Source organism: Alosa pseudoharengus, unplaced genomic scaffold (assembly GCF_046254945.1).
Source record: "Alosa pseudoharengus isolate Yale_2024_CS ecotype anadromous, Long Island Sound unplaced genomic scaffold, YU_APseudo_1.1 YU_APseudo_1.1_scf_23, whole genome shotgun sequence".
Taxonomy (NCBI): domain Eukaryota; kingdom Metazoa; phylum Chordata; class Actinopteri; order Clupeiformes; family Clupeidae; genus Alosa; species Alosa pseudoharengus.
The window spans coordinates 1,513,951-1,531,450 of NW_027468685.1; the positions used below are offsets into that span (position 1 = coordinate 1,513,951).

The following is a 17,500-nucleotide window of genomic DNA, read 5'->3' on the forward strand; positions in this document are numbered from 1 at the left end:
TATGTGTGTGCGCGTGCATGTGTGTGTGTGTCTATGTGTGTGCGCGTGCATGTGTGTGTGTGTCTATGTATGTGTGTGTGTGTGCATGTGTGTGTGTGTCTATGTGTGTGTGTGTGTGTGTGTATGTGTGTGTGTGTGTGTGTGTGCGTGTGTATGTGTGTGCGTGTGTGCGTGTGTGTGTGTGCGTGTGTGTGCATGTGTGTGTGTGTCTATGTGTGTGCGCGTGCATGTGTGTGTGTGTCTATGTGTGTGCGCGTGCATGTGTGTGTGTGTCTATGTATGTGTGTGTGTGTGCATGTGTGTGTGTGTCTATGTGTGTGTGTGTGTGTGTGTATGTGTGTGTGTGTGTGTGTGTGCGTGTGTATGTGTGTGTTTGTGTGTGTGTGTGTGTGTGTGTGTGTGTCTATGTGTGACAAAATCAAATCAAATCAGGAAACCTGAGGTTAAAGTCCCCCAATCAGCTGATCTCTCAACCAGCTGACTTCCCGCTCAGCAGATCCACTCGTCACACCCCTGCTACGCACACCCCTGCTACGCACACGCCTGCAATTGGTTGATTTCTTTCAAGGCTGCTGACCACAGGCCTGCGGGTCACTCTGTTGCACTGTTGCCATGGACACTGTTTGCTGCTTCGCTATTAGTTTACAGGGTTTAATAGCCTACAGCTGCAGAGATTTAGGCTGCTTTACCAACTTGTATTTTTCTGTCGAAGCGCTTGTCTAACCCCTTGCTGCTATGTGCCTCGAAAAAATCAACACGGTCATTTCAGCATGTTCGGTCCAGCCCTAGGTTTCCGTTTACTTTGCTTAATGCTTCTCTTGCTAACGTTAGCTTCCTCACAGCCGAGCTGACCTCCAGCTCCACGGTCATGATGATGATGATGATGATGATGATCAGAATACAAGGTAGTTATTGCTTTTTTTATTGCTACAGAGACAGAGTGAGAGCCTCCCTGAATCTGGAAAACGGTATTGTCCGGAACAAACGGATGTAGCACGGGTCAATCTGACATGGCTACTTGTTTTAGCGTTCGTTGTGTTGTTTCGTCACGTTGGACACTGCTCGTCCACGCTTAGTCTGTGCACTGTTAGGCTAAGGATTTGATTTGTATGTCAACCAATTTTCTAATTTGAAGGAAAAATTACTCGCACTTCGTTACTGTGTTTCTTGCTTGTTTCATTAACTTAACAAACTAAAGTAGTTTTTCATTACTGCGGGCAAGCTTTTAACGTTAGGATGGGCTACAATACCATGTTTAGTATAAAGTATAAAGTCAGCTAGTTTATTTAGTCATTAGATATTTTAACCAGTAGCCTATAATATTTAGGCCTGGACTTCGTGGTAGGCTACAACATCTTATTTATAAAAATAGCCTACAGCTCTCCCATTCCCAAGTAACTACTACACTACACTGCTACACTGTCGCAGTGTCCTTGTATGTTCAGCATGTTGTCAGAATGTTAGGCCTGGCTACTGTTCGTCCTCATTACTGGGCCCATTTCCTAACCTCTCTTGATAAATGTGACGTTCAGAAGTCGTTTTACGACCCTCACACAGGTTTCTAAATCATCACTATTTTAATTCCATGTGCAGGCTCCTAAATCTCTAGTGATGATAGTTTGCCTCTCCATAACTACCCCCAGCAGTTCAGCGGCACGTCTGTCTGTCTGCCGTCTGCCCTGCCTCCCACAATGAGGCTCTGTGGTGGTTTAAAGGGGCCAGTCGGGATTCCCGTTTGAGCGCGAGGGAGTCCGAGTGAGTGCACGTGGTTAGGGGGTGGGGTTCTAGTGAGTGAGTGCACGTGGTTAGGGGGTGGGGTTCTAGTGAGTGAGTGCACGTGGTTAGGGGGTTCTAGTGAGTGAGTGCACGTGGTTAGGGGGTTCTAGTGACATTCCATCTCTCATGTTGCTGTTCAATTGATCATTTTTATCTCGGATGTTTTCTAGTTTAAGTCTCTTAAGAATATTTTAGGCAAATTTTAGATGTAACAGTATTTGACCACAGTATAAGTATCCGTCAGTGGGAATTGCAATTTCATTCTTTCTGTAATATGACTTTTTGTCTAGAATTTGTTCCGTCACATTGGTGTTGACGGGGGAATCTTGTTAGTTCCAATAAACAAGAAAGTAAAAGTTCCAAAACATAGAACACAAAATAAATATTTTGCTGTAATAAAAAGTGTGTGTGTGTGTGTGTGTGTGTGTGTGTGTGTGTGTGTGTGTCTGTGGGTATGTAAATGGCTGTACACAACTAGTGCTAAAGATAAGAGTGTGTGTGTGTGTGTTGGGGGGGGGGGGTGTACTGTACACAACTAGTGTGATAAACACGAGGTCCAAATACTGATCTGTCATGCAAGAGGATAAGGTTAAAGGTTAAAGGTTATAAGGAATGACCCTCATTGCTGTGTGTTAACGAGGCCCTCTGTGTCTTTGTGCTGAGCACGTAGGACGCAGCCTAATCCGGAAGATGGACTAGTTGGAGGGCAAAAGCTCTGCTTAATCATGAAGAGAGAGGGAGAGAGAGGGAGGGAGGAAGAGAGAGAGGGAGGGAGGAAGAGCGAGAGTTGCAGTGTTTTGTTACAGTCGTGAATTTTTAATAGTTTGCTGGATAAGTTAACAAAGTTACCAGCGAGAGTCGCAACACATGGAATTTAGAGGAAAGAAAAGAAAAGATTTATTTTCAACCAAAGGATATCTACTAAAGGGTTCAACATGCTTCTGCGTCAACTCCACGACGTAGCTACGCCACCACTCCTACGGCGTCGTGACCATTTTATGGTTCTGCGTCGGGTTGCTTTGCATCGCGGTGCATTTCACCGCCATAACGCTCGGTGTCGCCTGTGTCTGCAGCGCTCACCACAGAAACAATAGACTGTGTTATCGAAACGGTACTCAGAATGGCAAACCCCACTGTGATGCCAAAATATTAATCTTATTTGTTTGGCCTTTTCTTGCTTAGATTTTGTATCGAGAAATAGACACATTAAAATCCATTGACCTAGTTACTGTTACCAGCAAATAAGTCTGAGGTTAAGTTTAAGTTATAGTAGCAAGCTAACTTTAGTATAGTATATAAGTATTATATATTTGTTTGATCCCGTGAGGGAAATTTGGTCTCTGCATTTATCCCAATCTGTGAATTAGGTGTACTTTGGAGTGGGTAAGACTGTTTTTAGTGGCAGGCTAACACATACTGATGACTTGCGCTAGCCTAGCACCTGCAAACTCTGCAATTAGAAGGACTGAATGAAACGTGTCAAAAATGGTCTCCACTGATAAATATCACACTTGCTAACTTGGAAATGAGGTCCTATGTCCAAAATCCTGAACCACCCCTTTAACATTCATATAGTGATGTGTTAATGTGTTATAACTTCCTCCGTTTTGCCTATTTGCATAGGCGTTAGTTATAGTATAGCATAGTAGAGTTTAGGTATAGTATAGTAGAGTTTAGGTATAGTATAGTAGAGTTTAGTTATAGTATAGTATGGTAGAGTTAAGTTTTAGTATATAGTATAGTTTAGTTACGCCCCCCCCCCCGCTCTCTCTCCTCTCTCTCTGCCCTGCCATCTCTCTCCCTCTCTCTCTCCCTCTCTCCTCTCTCCCTCTCTCTCTGCCCCCCCCTCTCTCTCTCCCCTGCCCTCCCTCTCCCTCTCTCTCTCTCTCCTCTCTCCTCTCTCTCTCCTCTCTCTCTGCCCCCCCCTCTCTCTCTCCCCTGCCCTCTCTCTCTCTCTCTCTCCTCTCTCCTCTCTCTCTCTCTCTTTCCTCCCACAGACATGCGTATCTAACGTGTTTCTCTCCCTCTCTCCTCTCTCCTCTCTCTCTCCTCTCTCTCTGCCCCCCCTCTCTCTCCTCTCTACCCTGCTCTCTCTCTCCTCTCTCTCTGCCCCCCCTCTCTCTCCTCTCTACCCTGCTCTCTCTCTCCTCTCTCTCTGCCCCCCCCTCTCTCTCTCCCCTGCCCTCTCTCTCTCCCTCTCTCTCTCCTCTCTCTCTCTCTCTTTCCTCCCACAGACATGCGTATCTAACGTGTTTCTCTCCCTCTCTCCTCTCTCCTCTCTCTCTCCTCTCTCTCTGCCCCCCCTCTCTCTCCTCTCTACCCTGCTCTCTCTCTCCTCTCTCTCTGCCCCCCCCTCTCTCTCTCCCCTGCCCTCTCTCTCTCCCTCTCTCTCTCCTCTCTCCTCTCTCTTTCCTCCCACAGACATGCGTATCTAACGTGTTTCTCTCCCTCTCTCCCCTAGACGGTCTGAGTGGCTCCTGGAAGGAGGGGTCGAGCTACAGCAGCAGTGGCTACTGGAGTTGGAGTGCGCCGAGTGACCAGTCCAACCCGTCCACTCCGTCACCACCCCTGTCAGCCGACAGCCTCAAGCCCTTCCGCATGCCGAGCCTCGGCGCTGTCGCCCCCGACGACACGCTGGACGACCACGACAGCAGCAGCCTCCTGTTTGACGAGCCAATCCCGCGCAAGCGCAAGGTGAGCCAACAAATCACATGCAAGTGCAAGGTGAAGCAGTCCCTCATGATCGGGTGTGTGTGTGTGTGTTAGTTAGTACAGAGAGTGGACATGTTTAGGACACATGCGCACACACACACACACACAGACCCCCACATACACATACAAGTCTCTGCCCAGTGAGTCTGATGCCACTCCCCACACCTTAATGACGCCCAAATTGTACACACACACCCCCCACACACACACACACACAGTGGTGTAGTCTATGTGATACGCAGGACTATACAGTATACCCATATACCAACAGCATCACCATCTCCGTATACCCACTTAAAATAGGCAAAGATAAGTATTAACATTTGGGGTTGATCACAGTATACCCACTACAGCTAACTACTACACCACAGTATACCCACTACAGCTAACTACTACATCACAGTATACCCACTACAGCTAACTACTACACCACAGTATACCCACTATAGCTAACTACTACATCACAGTATACCCACTACAGCTAACTACTACATCACAGTATACCCACTACAGCTAACTATACTACACCACAGTATACCCACTACAGCTAACTAGACTACACCACAGTATACCCACTACAGCTAACTAGACTACATCACAGTATACCCACTACAGCTAACTATACTACACCACAGTATACCCACTACAGCTAACTACTACATCACAGTATACCCACTACAGCTAACTCGACTACATCACAGTATACCCACTACAGCTAACTAGACTACATCACAGTATACCCACTACAGCTAACTACTACATCACAGTATACCCACTACAGCTAACTCGACTACATCACAGTATACCCACTACAGCTAACTAGACTACATCACAGTATACCCACTACAGCTAACTATACTACATCACAGTATACCCACTACAGCTAACTATACTACATCACAGTATACCCACTACAGCTAACTACTACATCACAGTATACCCACTACAGTTAACTAGACTACATTACAGTATACCCACTACAGCTAACTAGACTACACCACAGTATACCCACTACAGTTAACTAGACTACATTACAGTATACCCACTACAGCTAACTAGACTACACCACAGTATACCTACTAGATTAAATCACAGCACACACAGGAGATGCCTGCACTACATGTCCCACATTTAGACATGTCTGTTGCCGAGGAGAACATCCAGAGAGAGAGAAGGAGAGAGGGAGAGAAGGGAGGGATGGAGAGAGAGAGAAAAAAAGCAGAATTAGGCCAATACCCCCTTTTATTAAAAAAGGGAAAGAGATGCGACTCCACATCAAACACTTCATCAGATTCTGGCCACATTGAGCAATGCGACCCCACGACTTAAACATGCGACCCCACGACTTATCACTTTAGAGACCTAAACATGCGACCCCACGTCTTAAACATGCAACCCCACGTCTTAAACATGCGACCCCACGACTTAAACATGCGACCCCACTAGGGTCTGACGATGTCGCCTAAATTGGCATTTGACGATGTGTACAGTAAAACATTGTGATGGACGATGATATCGTGGGGGGGGTGGGAAGACATACTGACCAGGCTACCGAAGTTGTGTCTGCTCCAAGAAAATTATTGTGAAAGACGGATAGACAATCAATCTGAACACTTGCGTGTGCACCAACCAGCGGAATATTACACATTGCCAGCCTTCGCTGGGCCCAGCAAAAAAGCGACTTAAAGGAATTATCTGGAGTAAAATGCATTTTAGATCGATTTCCGGATGATTGGGGGTACATACGTTGAGTTGACATCAAAATTATGCCATTCGGATGTGTTTTGAAAAGGTTCGATTGTACCGTTTTCAGTCTCAACTCGTAGCCTGGAAGTGAGCGGGGCATTTCAATTGCGCCGCTACAAAACGCTATTTTTATACCTCTTCTACAGTTCCAAACAACATAACACTTACGTGGTAGTGAGTAGAGGGTCCCTAAAGCCAAACCGAAGTATCCCGAGGTCTTTATGTGGTCGAATAGAGAGTCCAGAATGAATTTCATCAAGCCAGTACCTTTCCGGAAATGTCCGTAGGAGTCTTATTGCTGTGTAACACGCTCTGGAAATTCACAATTTTGTCGCCGTTTAAAAAAAAAAAAAACATAGTCCAGTCCATACAACTTCATTTCAATTTCGAAAGAAATACTGGACTATGTTTTTTTTTTTTTTTTTAAACGGCGACGAAATTGTGAGTTTCCAGAGCGTGTTGCAACACACTCAGCAATAAGACTCCTACGGACTTTCCCCTCAAGGTGGCGGCAAAGATGGCAACATTTCCGGAAAGGTACTGGCTTGATGAAATTCATTCTGGACTCTCTATACGACCACATAAAGACCTCGGGATACTTTGGTTTGGCTTTAGGGACCCTCTACTCACTACCACGTAAGTGTTATGTTGTTTGGAACTGTAGAAGAGGTACAAAAATATCGTTTTGTAGCGGCGCAATTGAAATGCCCCGCTCACTTCCAGGCTACGAGTTGTGACTGAAAACGGTACAATCGAACTTTCTCAAAACACATCCAAATGACATAATTTTGATGTCAACTCAACGTATGTACCCCCAATCATCCGGAAATCGATCTGAAGTGCATTTTACTCCGGATAATTCCTTTAAGACTACTATCGTGGTCACTCATTTAAAATCTTAGTACTATGCAGCATCCCACATTATCAGGCTACCGTCTATGCTGACTGAGGGCGGTGGGAAGTGAAAGTAAAGGGCTGCGATCGCGCAGTCCAGGCTATATAGGAGGGCGAAGTAAAAACACTTTTACAAATAACGAATCCCGATTACCACTCCGCTGCTGTCTGGGACTTTTGCTAAATGCATGAAATACAAGCCTTACAGTGAAAGACGAATAGGCTACCTTTTGATCCTATAATTAACAAAAGAAATGGTTTATTTTAACACAGAGGAGAAGGACGCATTTGGCGCTCACTGTAGCCTTGCAAAAACATTTGAGCGCCTGAATGTCCTAGTCGTAGCCTAACAATAATAAATCTATATTTTCTGCTAAAACATTAGGCTACCTATTACGTCCAATGTAGGCTATAGGCCTGCGAGAAATGTAGGCTACAAAAAGACAATTAGGCTACACATTCACGTCACAGTCAGGATTATTTGAATAAGAGGGTTGCTTTCCATCGTGATGCCTGTCAACCATCACGATGGACGATGATATCGTCTATCGGCACAGCCCTAGACCCCACATCTTAAACATGCGACCCCACGACTTATCACTTCAGAGACCGTAACATGCGACCCCACGTCTTAAACATGCGACCCCACGACTTAGAGACCTAAACATGCGACCCCACGACTTATCACTTCAGAGACCGTAACATGCGACCCCACGTCTTAAACATGCGACCCCACGACCTAAACATGCGACCCCACGACCTAAACATGCGACCCCACGTCTTATCACTTCAGAGACCTAAACATGCGACCCAACATCTTAAACATGCGACCCCATGCGACCCCACATCTTAAACATGCGACCCCACGACTTAAACATGCGATCCCACATCTTAAACATGCGACCCCACGTCTTATCACTTCAAAGACCTAAACATGCGACCCCACATCTTAAACATGCGACCCCACGTCTTATCACTTCAGAGACCTACAGTGGGTCCCAGTTAAAAATTGACACTTCATTCACGATCAAGGTGATTCACGCAGCTGGGTGAAATATAAGTACAACTGCAGCCGCTTGGGGGCAGCATAGTCTGCTGTGGCATTCCACGGTCGAACCGGACGGCGCATTCGACAGCAAGGGCTGTGATTGGCCGAGTTTTCAGTGCGTTTCTCTGTGTTTTTAGCAGCCCCTGCAACATGCTAGTCCACTGTAGCCTAAGCTTTGTACATGATGTTAAACATAGTTTTGGATTCAGTGGCAAGATTTCTTGATTGTACAGTGCATGTCTCTCAGTAATGTTTTAAAATGAGAGCTTCGTCAGCTGGCAGTAGGCTACTTTGTCGGTAGTCATGAGAAGTTCGCTTGCTAACAGAACATAAATATGCTGCCCAGAAACCTTGTGAATAGTTCTGATTTTTTTTACTACACTAACAAGGTTGAAATATAGACTTTGCCTACAGCATCTCCTTAACAGTAATGTTAACAAAATGACAACATTCATATGACAAAGGAAAACGTATTCGGTCACTCAAGACTGTGCCACAGCAACCAGTGTAGGCTACAGTCCTACCCAATAGGCCTACTCGTAGCAGATATCGTTGTCTGACGGTCGAGTGGGTTAATGCACGTATTTCCAGAGCAGGTCTGCAACTTTCAGGCAGTTCTGAGTTCGAATCTAGGCAGGAGCAGAGCCATATAAAGGCCTATTGTTATCATTTTTTGCAAGGTGTTGCTCCTGGCAATAGTTGTTTATAAGACGTTTGGTGATTAATTGATAGCTGTTTTTGGGACACGTTAAATGTTCTTTACAATGAGCGCATACGGGGAGTAAAACGACTGTTACGCGCTGTTACAACTGTAGGCTACAATGATTGCAATACAAAAATATGCGCGTGTTAGTTTAGTTAGTTTTGTGATTTTTTGCACTTTTGCCTCATGTGTTTTCAGGTTTGAGGGCTTTTTTGGCAAGATTGACCTTGGTAGACCCTGCATATGTTATTTCTCCGTATGGAAAATAAAGTCAATTTTCGACACACGTCTGTTATTAGTTCAATAACAAGTGTTGCTTGTTCAAACATGTGACTAGTGAAACTCAAATGATTTTAGAAATATTTAGCCAAAGCCAAAAAGTGTTAGAGAGAAGGAGAGACGCTGGTGCAGCTCAGATGTCTTCTTAATTTTCTTTATTCTTTAGTAAAAGGTGCAGAACATTATTAAACTTTAAAGACAAAATACGCATGCAGGCACAACTAGGCTACTTGTTGTTTTCTTTTACTCGGCTATCTATATATGGTTATCAGCACACAATTTTGGGCTAATTCACAAGTTATGGATATCACAAGTTTAAACAACGAAAAACAGAAAGGATGGAGGCAGCAAAGCTAGAGGAGTTATTCCAGATGGGCAAGAACAAGGTAGGCAATTTGTGTGCTTGTCAGAACGTTAGATTACAGCTGTTTAAAGCCAGACGTCACGGTACGCTAGAACAAAACTAAAGGTAACTTTAGCTATAGGGCTGTATCAATTTGTCCAAATGAATAGGTCATCGTAGACGTTGTTGTATTATTGCATGTGGATATTGTTATGCTATGTAGGCTACTTTTTTTGCAATGCACAGACCTAAAACCGGGAAACGGACAAATATTGTACACGCGTGAATTTGTTTTTGCGGGGGTGGGTGGGTGTACGTACCATAGCTCTCTCTCTCTCTCTCTCTCTCACACACACACACACACACACACAGTACCTTTCTTAGCCACAGTTAATTTTAGTGGTGATATGCGTTATGGACATTGTTATGCACATTATTGACTGCAGTTTATTCTCATCAATGTCAGTCCATGAATGCATATTGATCAGTTAACTAATACTGTAGGCCTAGAAGTTGCATTTGAAAATGTTACTGTTGTAGGCTGTTTGTTTTTTATTTCAGCCACACTGTTTTAAAGTGGTTAGGACCATTACACACCAATTTTGAATAAGCCATACTGCAATACCGATTTCATGGTTGCACCATGCACATGTTCGCCGATTATGTGGCCCTCAGTAACCTATAAATTCAATGATGTGGCCCTCTATGAAAATGAGTTTGACACCCCTGCTCTAAACTATCTGTCCTGGCCTGGTTGCACCGGATTGTGGCCAAACGACAGAAGCGCGGAGAACCCTCCTTTGTCTACCAAAAAGTGTTACTTTGTGCCCCGCGCTCCCCCACTGCTTGTGAAAGAAGGGGGTGGGGGAGGGGGGCTTAACGTGAAAAAGCTTAATGTCCCAAAACGGCAAAGTCATAATCAAAGTCAAAGTCAAAGTCAGCTTTATTGTCAATTTCTTCACATGTTCCAGACATACAAAGAGATCGAAATTACGTTTCTCACTATCCCACGGTGGAGACAAGACATATTTTACCAATTTTAAGTCCACAGACAAACATAACATTCAAGTAAACAAAAAAGTAAGTAAATAAGTAAATAAGAGGGCACATATAATGAAAAAATAAGAGCAGCAAAATTTGGTTGAAATTGTGCATAGACAGTCAATAAAATAAAATACTAGTGCAAAGTCAGGCCAATAAGAGGCTGAGGTAGTTCTGTTTGACCTAAGTAAGAAATAAAGTGGCATAGTGGTGCAAGTTATGTAAGAGCAGCAGAAGTGTTGTGTTTTCAGGACAACAGCAACAAGTTGCAAAGTGTACAAGTGTGCAAGTGGAGTGGTGCAGGCGGCCATTGTGGGTCCAATGTCCAGGATGTTATGTAGCTGAGGGTGGAGGGGGGAGAGGAGGGAGAGAGTTCAGCATCCTAACAGCTTGGTGTATGAAGCTGTTGGTGAGTCTGGTAGTGCGGGAGCGCAGGCTTCTGTACCTCTTCCCAGAGGGCAGTAGATCAAACAGATTGTGAGCGGGGTGACTTGCATCACTCACAATTTTGGTCGCCTTGCGGGTGAGGTGGGTGGTGTAAATGTCCTTCAGGGAGGGGAGTGAAGCACCAATAATCCTTCCAGCTGTGTTCACTATGCGCTGCAGGGCTTTCCTGTTGTATTCAGTGCAGCTTCCGCCCCACACAGCGATACAGCGATATAATGGTAGGCTACAGGAAGTGGGGGGAGGGTATGGGATGACCAGAGCCGTCTTCGCTGTGCTATTCAGAAAGCATCTTCTATTGTCTTTCCAGGCGCACACAGCTCCTTATAGCCTATCGAGTGCCTTAACAGATAGGCTCTGCTCTTGGGTTTGGCCTCACAGCGACCCCACGACCTAAACATGCAACCCCACGTCTTATCACTTTAAAGACCTAAACATGCGACCCCACGACCTAAACATGCAACCCCACGTCTTATCACTTCAAAGACCTAAACATGCGACCCCACGTCTTATCACTTCAAAGACCTAAACATGCGACCCCACGTCTTATCACTTCAAAGACCTAAACATGCGACCCCACGTCTTATCACTTCAGAGACCTAAACATGCGACCCCACGTCTTATCACTTCAGAGACCTAAACATGCGACCCCACGTCTTATCACTTCAGAGACCTAAACATGCGACCCCACGTCTTATAACTTCAAAGACCTAAACATGCGACCCCACGTCTTATCACTTTAAAGACCTAAACAGCCAAGAATTGCACACGGAAAAGAGTCCCCTCATCCAGTTGGTCCATAGGCTGCAGCAAGAAACAACCAACAGAACTAACATCACTATTCAGCCCCAGGACACTGGCACCCCTCTTGAAAACCAACCAAGTAATCAACCCCCAGAAAGACAAATGCGTAGGTCTAACTGTGTGTGTGTGTGTGTGTGTGTGTTGCAGAACTCCATGAAGGTGATGTTCAAGTGCCTGTGGAAGAACTGCGGGAAAGTGCTGAGCACAGCAGCAGGCATTCAGAGACATATTCGCACTATCCACCTTGGGTAAGACACACACACACACACACACACATACACACACACACACATATACACACACACACACATTTACACACTTATATATACACACACTCTCTCAAACACACACACTTACATATATATACACACACACATATACACACACACACACACACACATTTACACACTTATATATACACACACTCTCTCAAACACACACACACACACACATTTACACACTTATATATACACACACTCTCTCACACACACACACACACCCCTAACTCTAGCACACTGGTTTGCATCTCAGGCGTAACTGTGAGTCAGAGTGCAGTGATGGAGAGGAGGACTTCTACTACACGGAGATCAAGCTCAACACCGACACCGTGGCGGAGGGTTTGGGGGGGCTGTCCACTGTAGCCCCGCCCTCTGGCGGACCGACCCCCCCGGGAGGGGCGCTGCCCCCAGAGCCGCACCATCGGAAGGGAGACACACACCCCCACACACACGCTACCAACGGGGTCAAAGGGGAATCTGGAGCCTGCATCGCCGGCGGCAACAGCACACCTCTGAGTCGCTCCGCCCCCAGCGCCCTGTACCTGGTGCACGCTGACCACGCCTACCAGGTGAGACACACACACACACACACACAGAGAGAGAGAGAGAGAGAGAGAGAGAGAGCTGTGTAGAATCATCTGGTTTAGTTAGGGGATGGAACAAATATGTAGTACGACCTGGACTGTCCAGGATGTTAGTGTGTACACACGGCTCCTGTGCCGGCTGGGTTGTTAGGGCTGTGCCTGCTGGGTTGTTAGGGCTGTGAGTGTGTACACAGGGCCCCTGTGCTTGCTGGGTTGTTGGGTTGTTAGGGCTGTAAGTGTGTACACAGGGCCCCTGTGCTTGCTGGGTTGTTAGGGCTGTGCCTGCTGGGTTGCTGGGTTGTTAGGGCTGTGAGTGTGTACACAGGGCCCCTGTGCTTGCTGGGTTGTTAGGGCTGTGAGTGTGTACATTGCTGACTGTCTGTCGCCCCCTGCTGTCTCCTCCAGGCCACTGCACCCGTGAGCATCCCCTCCTCCACCTCCACCTCCAGCAGCTTCAGCTTCACCCCGACAACCAACTCCAGCATCAGCATCTCCTGGCAGTCCCCACCCGTCACTTTTACTGGCAGATCCGTGAGTACACACACACACACACACACACACACACACACACACACACACAAACACACACACACACACACAGTTACACTCTCTCTCAGTGTGTCTAGCTGTGTGTGTTCTTGTTGGTGTTGCAGGCCTCCCCCACACACACTCGCTCACAGGGATTTGGAGAACAACAACAGCGCTCACACACCATCACTGCTCTGTCCTCACCACCCAGGGCCACCAGCTCACTCAGGTAACCACACACACACACGCACACACACACACACACACACACACACACACACACATGGGCTGTAACGATACACCAAACTCATGATTCAGTTTAGTATAAGTATAGGATGGGGTCATATACATTATTACAGGTTATTAGTATAGTATAGTATAAGTATAGGATGAGGTCATATACATTATTACAGGTTATTAGTATAGTATAGGATAGGATATATAGGATGGGGTCATATACATTATTACAGGTTATTAGTATAGGATAGCATAAGTATATATACTCTTTTAATAACGTGAGGGAAATTTGGTCTCTGCATTTATCCCAATCCGTGAATTAGTGAAACACACTCAGCACACAGTGAACACACAGTGAGGTGAAGCAGTGAGCAGTGAGGCAAGGACCTGCACACACACACACACACACATACAAACATGCACACACACACACACACACACCCATACAAACACGCACACACACACACACACACACACATACAAACACGCACACACACAAACACACACCCATACAAACACGCACACACACACACACACACACATACAAACATGCACACACACACACACACACACATACAAACATGCACACACACACACACACACACATACAAACATGCACACACACACACACACACCCATACAAACACGCACACACACACACACACACCCATACAAACACGCACACACATATGAGGGGCCGTCTAGGCCTTAATTCATACTTGGTCTTACACACACTATCATAACCTTGCACATTCACCACTATACTCATGCACACTCACTATTATAGTCATTTTACATGTATGTATGAGAGGGTATAGTCGTGTATGTGAGAGAGTATAGTAGTGTATGTGAAGGAGTATAGTAGTAAATGTGAGAGAGTATAGTAGTGTATGTGAGAGAGTAAAGAGTATAGTAGTGTATGTGAGAGAGTATAGTAGTGTATGTGAGAGAGTTTAGTAGTATATGTGAGAGAATATAGTAGTATATGTGAGAGACTATAGTAGTGTATGTGAGAGACTATAGTAGTGTATGTGAGAGAGTATAGTCGTATATGTGAGAGACTATAGTAGTGTATGTGAGAGACTATAGTAGTGTATGTGAGAGAGTTTGGTAGTGTATGTGAGAGAGTATAGTAGTGTATGTGAGAGAGAGTTTAGTAGTGTATGCGAGAGAGTATACTAGTGTATGCAAGAGAGTATAGTAGTGTATGCGAGAGAGTTTAGTAGTGTATGCGAGAGAGTATAATAGTGTATGCGAGAGAGTTTAGTAGTGTATGCGAGAAGGTATAGTAGTGAATGCAAGAGAGTATAGTAGTGAATGTGAGAGAGTATAGTGGTGAATGCGAGAGAGTATAGTAGTATATGTGAGAGAGTATAGTGGTGAATACGAGAGAGTATAGTAGTATATGTGAGAGAGTATAGTGGTGTATGTGAGAGAGTATAGTGGTGTGTGTGAGAGAGTTTAGTAGTGTATGCGAGAGAGTATAATAGTGTATGCGAGAGAGTTTAGTAGTGTATGCGAGAAGGTATAGTAGTGAATGCAAGAGAGTATAGTAGTGAATGTGAGAGAGTATAGTGGTGAATGCGAGAGAGTATAGTAGTATATGTGAGAGAGTATAGTGGTGAATACGAGAGAGTATAGTAGTATATGTGAGAGAGTATAGTGGTGTATGTGAGAGAGTATAGTGGTGTGTGTGAGAGAGTTTGCATGAAACGATAGGGAGTTTGCATGAAACGGAAGGAGTTTGATTTCTCAGTTCCTGATTGGTTTGTCAATGTCACTTTTCTCTAGCTAGCCAATTAAAATCAAGGAAGGGGCGGGACCTACACTGTCAACAATGTTCGTGGGTCGTGTAGACCTAGTGGTCGAGGAAAAAATCAGCCAACTCCTATGTGACTAAATATTAAACTTCTACTGCAAACCGAATGCAAATTAGGCTACAAAGACATGAGGGGTGCCTATTCTATTGTAATTGCATAGGCTACCAGCTCCTTTTGTCTGGCGAAGTCATATTTTAGTGAACTGAGTCCTGAAAAATTGCTGCGGGACCTAGAACTAGCATTTACACTGTCAACACAGTTCGTATAACGTTAGAGGTGGAGGAAAAAACCAGCCAAGTCCTAGCAGCTATGTGACTAAATATTAAACTACTACTGCAAACCGAATGCAAATTACAAAGACACAAGGGGTGACATATTCTATTGTAATGCCAGCTCCTTTTGTCTGGCGAAGTCATATTTTAGTGAACTGAGTCCTGAAAGATTGCCATTTCAGTTAGCTAGTTAGTTAGCATTAAGCCAGGCAGCAACGACATGCTGCTGGTAGATAGTTTGGTAACCTAGCAACAATAAACACTTGACCTGCAGCACTCTGAAAGGAGCGCTGTCTGGAGCTCTGTTCTAGAATCTTTGGCTGTCAGTGCAAAAATAGCGATGTGGACACAGGCTCACGAGTCACTGGCAACAGCAGACAAGGTTACCAAAAACGTCTGCCAGCCAAACTGTAATGCATGTCCTTTTTGGAATGTTTCTGGAATGCTAGCTAACTAGCTAACTGCAATGGCAGCAATCTTTCAGATCTCAGTTCACTAAAATATGACTTCGTCAGACAAAAGAAATCTGGTAGCCTATTACAATAGAATAGGCACCCCTCATGTCTTTGTAGCCTAATTTGCATTCGGTTTGCAGAAGTAGTTTAATATTTAGTCACATAGGAGTTGGCTGATTTTTTCCTCCATCACTAGTAGTACGAACCACGAACATTGTTGACAGTGTAGGTCCCGCCCCTTCCTTGATTTTAATTGGCTAGCTAGAGAGAAGTGACATTGACAAACCAATCAGGAACTGAGAAATCAAACTCCTTCCGTTTCATGCAAACTCTCTCACACACACCACTATACTCTCTCACATACACCACTATACTCTCTCACATATACTACTATACTCTCTCGCATACGCCACTATACTCTCTCACATTCACTACTATACTCTCTTGCATTCACTACTATACCTTCTCGCATACACTACTAAACTCTCTCGCATACACTACTAAACTCTCTCGCATACACTATTATACTCTCTCACATACACTACTAAACTCTCTCACATACACTACTATACTCTCTTGCATACACTAGTATACTCTCTCGCATACACTACTAAACTCTCTCTCACATACACTACTATACTCTCTCACATACACTACCAAACTCTCTCACATGCACTACTATACTCTCTCACATACACTACTATAGTCTCTCACATATACGACTATACTCTCTCACATACACTACTATAGTCTCTCACATACACTACTATAGTCTCTCACATACACTACTATATTCTCTCACATATAGTACTAAACTCTCTCACATACTCTCTCACATACACTACTATACTGTCTCACATTCACTACTATACTCCTTCACATACACTACTATACTCTCTCACATACACGACTATACCCTCTCATACATACATGTAAAATGACTATAATAGTGAGTGTGCATGAGTATAGTGGTGTATGTGCAAGATTATGATAGTGTGTGTAAGACCAAGTATGAATTAAGGCCTAGACGGCCCCTCATACAAACACGCACACACACACACACACACACACATACAAACATGCACACACACACACACACATACAAACATGCACACACACACACACACACACACACATACAAACACGCACACACACAAACACACACCCATACAAACACGCACACACACACACACACATACAAACATGCACACACACACACACACACCCATACAAACATGCACACACACAAACACACACCCATACAAACACGCACACACACACACACATACAAACATGCACACACACACACACACACCCATACAAACATGCACACACACAAACACACACCCATACAAACACGCACACACTAATTTGGAGCATTGATGAAATAACATTTTATGAAATAACATTTCGAGAGCCTTGAACACCAGATAGAATATATTATTGTATATCTGTATTATATTGTATCCTGATATAAAAACAGAAAATACTGAATTTCTGATATTCATGACCGCACACCTTATGCAGATTATAGCC

General features: G+C 44.6%; 1 protein-coding gene across 1 annotated transcript in view; it reads left to right on the forward strand.

Annotated features, from left to right (window-relative positions):
• The window catches only part of LOC143140464 (zinc finger protein 704-like), a 109,749-nt gene that overhangs the window by 90,356 nt on the left and 1,893 nt on the right, over window positions 1-17,500 (forward strand). The window contains exons 7-12 of the mRNA XM_076301384.1: window positions 2,850-2,887; window positions 4,198-4,470; window positions 11,938-12,038; window positions 12,322-12,637; window positions 13,058-13,183; window positions 13,306-13,409. Of these exons, the coding sequence (XP_076157499.1) occupies window positions 2,850-2,887; window positions 4,198-4,470; window positions 11,938-12,038; window positions 12,322-12,637; window positions 13,058-13,183; window positions 13,306-13,409 (958 nt within the window). The remainder of the gene's footprint in view (window positions 1-2,849; window positions 2,888-4,197; window positions 4,471-11,937; window positions 12,039-12,321; window positions 12,638-13,057; window positions 13,184-13,305; window positions 13,410-17,500) is intronic.